The sequence below is a fragment of the Scophthalmus maximus genome, chromosome 10, assembly GCF_022379125.1.
Source record: "Scophthalmus maximus strain ysfricsl-2021 chromosome 10, ASM2237912v1, whole genome shotgun sequence".
NCBI lineage: Eukaryota > Metazoa > Chordata > Actinopteri > Pleuronectiformes > Scophthalmidae > Scophthalmus > Scophthalmus maximus.
The window spans coordinates 24,417,685-24,423,390 of NC_061524.1; the positions used below are offsets into that span (position 1 = coordinate 24,417,685).

At 48.9% G+C, this 5,706-nt stretch overlaps 1 protein-coding gene across 1 annotated transcript; it reads left to right on the forward strand.

Annotated features, from left to right (window-relative positions):
• Positions 1 to 221: 221 nt before the first annotated feature.
• Positions 222 to 2,182, forward strand: olig3 (oligodendrocyte transcription factor 3). The gene has a single exon (XM_035606074.2). It carries the CDS (start codon positions 525 to 527, stop codon positions 1,416 to 1,418), a length of 894 nt encoding a protein of 297 aa, XP_035461967.1. The 5' UTR covers positions 222 to 524; the 3' UTR covers positions 1,419 to 2,182.
• The last annotated feature ends 3,524 nt before the right edge of the window (positions 2,183 to 5,706 follow it).

The window sequence follows — 5,706 nt, forward strand, 5'->3', positions numbered from 1 at the left end:
GAGGAGAGGAGGAGAGGAGAGAAGAAGCTGTGCCCCCCGACCGGGTCCTGACAATGGCAGTGAATGGTTGAGCACCGCAGTCACCGGGACAGTCAAAGCACACCGCCCCTTTCTAACGGGCACGTCATCCTCCTGGCGTTATGAATAGGAAAGCCGCTTTTGTCTGCCCGCATGTATAAATACCCTCTATCAGTGTCCTCCTCACCGCAGAGATACTGACACACACACACACACACACACACGCAGAGAGAGAGAGAGAGAGAGAGGGAGAGAGAGAGGGATTCAGGAGCCACAGACGCCAAGAAGTGGTCACCGATGTGATAAGGAGGACAGAAGCGTGGGACAGACGGGACAAAGACAACTTCAAGCGAGACCGGGTAAAAAGAGAGAGGGGAGAGGGAGAAGAGAGAGTGAAAGTGAAAGAGGAAGAGAGAGAGAGAGAGAGAGAGAGAGAGAGAAGGAGAGAGAGAGGGGGGAAGCCAGCGCGACCTCCTACCCAACAACCTCGGACGAGAACCCATAAAATGAATTCAGACTCCAGCCCGAGCAGCAGAGCCTCCTCCCCGGACATGGACGGCATGTTCCATCACCTCCCGCTGCACCACCACCACCTCCACCACCACGTAGGCTCCTCCGTGTCCTCCTCCACGCAGAGCGGCGAGCAGCAGCGCCTGAAGATCACCGGCGCGGAACACCTGCGGTCCGTCGACGGCAAGCCGCCGTCCGTGGGAAGCAGCAGCAGCAGCAGCAGCAGTAGCAGCAGCAGCAGCAGCAACAAGTACAAGCTGAAGAAACAAGTCACCGAGGAGGAAATGTACCATCTCCGCCTCAAGATCAACGGCCGGGAGCGGAAGCGCATGCATGACCTCAACCTGGCGATGGACGGCCTGCGCGAGGTGATGCCCTACGCGCACGGGCCCTCGGTGCGCAAGTTGTCCAAGATCGCCACGCTGCTCCTCGCCAGGAACTACATCCTGATGCTCAACAGCTCCCTGGACGAGATGAAGCGGCTGGTGGGGGAGATTTACGGAGGGCAGCACTCGGCCTTCCACTGCGGCACCGTGGCGCACGCCGCCGGCGGACACTCCGGGGGCCCCGCCGCCGCCGCCGCCGCGGCCGCGGCCGCCGCTGCCGCCGCGCACCAAGTGCACCCTCTCCTCGGGGGCGCGCTGTCCTCCTCCACTTCTTCCACCCTGTCAAGCGCGCTCCCGGGGCTCACGTCTCTCCGAGCACCCCACTCCCTGATGAAGGGCTCCCCGCCCGCCCCCCCGGCCCTGCAGCTGGGCCCCGGCTTCCAGCACTGGGCCGGACTGCCGTGCCCCTGCACCATCTGCCAGGTTCCCCCTCCGACGCACATCCCCATCACCTCCGCCGGCCTCACGAGACTCACGGGGGAGGGCAAGGACGGGATGAAATGATGGCTGCTCTGTCTGACAGACGCGCAGAGACTCAGACATGTGGGCTGACGTGTGTGTGTGTGTGTGTGTGTGTGTGTGTGTACATATAATTCAGGGCATGAGGGGAGACCTGGCCTCACCGCTGCATGCTGTTGTGTATCTGGTTTCTTGTTTGACGTATGAGAAAGAAAGTGTTATTTTTCTACCTTGTAACAAGGACGTATACAAACTGATGATTTTGCCAATTTAAGGTTTAAAAAAAAGAAGAAAAATCCGTCCTGTGTCACGCGAGAAGAAGGCAAACTCTGTCACCACAATGTGAAAAGGTGACGGAGGCTGCATGAACCTTCTGATTGAATTTAAGTTATTTCTTTTTTTGTATCAGCGTCAGTTTGTGAAAAACGAAGAATGCTCTATGTGCCTTGTACCAAGGATTTTAAACTTCAGTTCCATGTGAAAACAATGACATGTATGTGTTTGGCTAAATGATTCTGCCACCGCGGGATCAGCTGTTGTTTTTATTTTTTTTATCTAAGTCTTCTGATTTTTTTTTCTTCTTCCTTCGTGGCTCATTGTTTGTCCCTCTGTGCTCTGATCTCCAGTTTGTTTGTGATTTGATTTTTTTTTTTGCATGGTTGTCACAGCATGGTTGTTTTTGAACTGAATTTGTTATGCCCAGAGACCCCATGTCTTTATTTTTGTACATTGTTGATGACTGATGAAATATTTATTATCGCCCAGCGCCCCTGGATGAAATTTCAATAAAACTGAAATTATCGATCATATCCACTGTCGTTCTGTTTTTTTAATAAACACCTGGAACATTAAACACTATGTTTTCCACGTCAAGACTTTCTGGAGTCTGTGGACTCGATATTTCATTTAGTTTCTTCTGTTTTTAAATGGGTGCACATTGAATCCTCGTCGTCCCCAAATCTTCTCCTTTACTTTATTTGTCCTTCACACATATTTTTCTATGTTTAAGATTTTTTTGTCTTTGGCCTAATGTAGACTACATGTTTTATGTAATGCTCCAAACTCCGCAAGGCCTCAGTTGAAAAACACCACCATTTTTTTCAGACTGTATTTCAACGGGTCCCTTTTTTGGTGCTTATTGGAAATAAACGAAGACAATGAAATTGCAAAGAACAGAATGGAATTTAATACAAAATTGGTCAAATATGTTGATCATTGACAAACCCTTTTGTTAATTTCCTTTAAATATTATTGTGTTTGTAGGCTAAAGTATATACAAATATATAGATGTGCGTGAATATATATATATATATATATATCAGAATATTGGTGATTGAAATTAATATAAATATAATTAATAACAATTGTAAAAAGCAAAACTTATTTGGAAAGGTGTGAAAGCAAGTCGGGTTTTCTGCCACATCACTTTAAAACAATTTCCAGCGGACATTATATCTCTCACACACACACACACACACACACACACACACACACACACACACAAATATAATATATCAGCTGGTAAAGTTTATTTTTCTCCAGAGTCACTCTGCACCACCAGGCTCCATGTCTTACTGTATAATAGAATAACAGTGTGATGAGTTCCAGATCGTGGTCAGGCAGCATGTATTTAACAGTTCCGAGCAGCGGACGTTACAGTAAGATCGGGAAGAGGATGGGGAGGATGGGGAGGACCGGGCAGCCGCCTTAATGGAGCCCGGATGAATTGTGATCCGGGGGAAAGTGATCGGCTCTGGGGAGCGCGGAGCAGTTTGTCCGGCGCGTCCCTTGGGTGTTTCCCCCCCTCTCATCGCCGCAGTGACAGAATGTCTGTTTGTGGAGATTACAAGTTAATTGTTCACGGGGGACCGAGAGGAGAACGTCACATCACACAGAGGCGTCGGGATTACAGGCTACTAAATGCAGGAGATTATACATTCAGACCCCCTTCCTCGGCCTCGCCGCATGCAAATGAGAGCATGGATTAAAAGAAAAAGAAAAGAAAAGGAGAAGAAGGCCTTTTGTAACTTATCTGGAGGGAAGAAAACACAAGTTCTGTGGCTAAGTTGAGAACGAGTGAAAGAGTTCCTTTTACATTTCTTCTTCTTCTTCTTTTCTTCCCCCTGGTCTTCAGGAATGAGCGCGTCTCCCGCGCGCAGGCGGCCAGATGGGATGGAAGGAGCCGGGCGGCTGCGCACTGGCCTTTAACCGCGCAACACTGAGGAGGATGTTGTCAGGGGAAGCCGGCGGTTTGCGAGTTAATAGTCATGAGTCGGGCTAATTACTTCAGGTTTATTATGTTCCGCTTTTCAAAGGCAATGGACTCTTCAATGGGCCGAGAAATACTTCTTAATTCTGGCTAATTAGGAGCCGAGGAAAGCAGAGACAACTGCTGCTGCTGCTGCTGCTGCTGCCATCCAGCACTGTCACGTCCACGGAGGGGGATCATTTGTAAGTAAGCCACAAAATAATAAGCCCCCCAAAAAAAGAAAAAAAAACAGAAGAAGAAGAAGAAGAAGAAGAAGAAGAAGAAGCCATGCACATGTAAATAACACGCACGAGACAAATGCAAATCATGGCAGTTTCGTGTTAAAGAGAGCTGGGGGAGTTGGGGGAGAGTTCCTCCTCCACGTAGCTCTCACGGTGAGCTGATCAGACTGCAGTGGATGTAGATATGAACATGTTACCGCTTGCAAACAATGAGGCAATGAAGTGTTGAGGCTTATCTTCTTAAGCGTGGTGTTTCTCTTTTATACCGTCACCAGGACGCTCCCGTCCAGATTCCTCTTGTCCCTTGGACGGGACGTCAGAGAGGAAATGATAACGATGATTTCAAATAAAAAAAACACAACAAATATTGAAGATTGAAATATTGGAAAGGAGAAAGAAAAGAGATGCAGAGGGCCGCGGAGAGCTGTAGAATGCACACAAAAAATTCACAGGTTATTTAAGAAATATTGTACAAAAGAAAATTAAAAAAAGACACTTAAATGGGAGATAGATCCTGTCTGGAGTGATGAAGTAATGTGAGGAAGTTGCTGAGCTCATATAATGGAACAGGACAGAAGGGACAACATTCAGCACAGCGCGCACAAACACACACAAACGTCACATCTTTATAGGGCGAGCATGCTGAATCCATAATTTCTCCATAAATCCCGTGTCGTTTGTTTTTTGGTTCGCAGGCTGAATGGACTTGTGGCCATCAGCTCCCCTTTTCATGGAGCTTGACAAACGACTGGTCCTTTACAGAGCACACACCTGTTACTGGGAGCCACAAACACAACCACACACACACACACACACACACACACACACGCCCTTGGACATAAACGCTAACAAGGCAACTGAGGCTGTCAGCCTCAGTCTGTGGCTGCAGCCTTATCCAAAAACACAGCCTCCGAATCTATAAAGTTGTTTTAATTCACACAACACAATGACGGATGCTCCGCCAGCTCCGTCAGAGATATGAACTTTACAAAGCTGCAAATACATGGCTTTGTTGTCTGTGTGTGTGTGTGTGTGTGTGTGTGTGTATGTGTGTGAAGTGGCTCTGCTGGCCTGTCCACTTGCCCGGTCGGCGAGCTGTTGCCGAGCCGATGCCTCCGGGCAGCAATTGAAAATAAATGTCAGACGAACGAGGGGCAGCGGCCGCATCGGTCGAGCTGCCGCTAGAAACAAAAGCAGTTGAGGGGATAAGTTATTGACCGGACTGACAGCCTGAACGAGGATGATTATAACCGCCTGGTCATGGCTCTGTGTGCGTGCGTGTGTGTGCGCGCGTCCGTGCGTAATAGTCAGTGAAGCAGGTGCAGAGGCCAATTCCCTGTCTGAGTCCACCTCTCTCTCTCTCTCTCTCTCTCTGTGTGTGTGTGTGTGTGTGTGTGTGTGCGCGCGCCCTCGGGGGACGCCTCGGGGCCCCGGGCCCTCCCGTCCTCAGCTGATTCCACAGACTAATGTTTAACCCGCACTGCCAAAACAGAAAGCATATTTCCATCATAAGAGCGCGCTGCCATCGCCATTAGCGACCGAGCTCATTTGCATGTTAATTGTGCAGTGAGAGAGGGACGGCGTGGTGTGAACGCCTCCCTCTGTCCGGGCGGGGGGTCGCGGCAAGCGAGGGGACGGGGCCCGCGGAACGACGTCCGTGTGCGTGATTGTTTCAGGCCGGTGCGATCATCTGCTGTCGTGGGACAATGACAAAAACGTCAGCCTCGAATAAAGCTCTCATCTGTAAAACAATTATATATATATATATATATATATATATATATTATTATTTTTATTTTTTTTTGAAAAATAAGAAAAGGTACATTTACTCAGGTACTATACT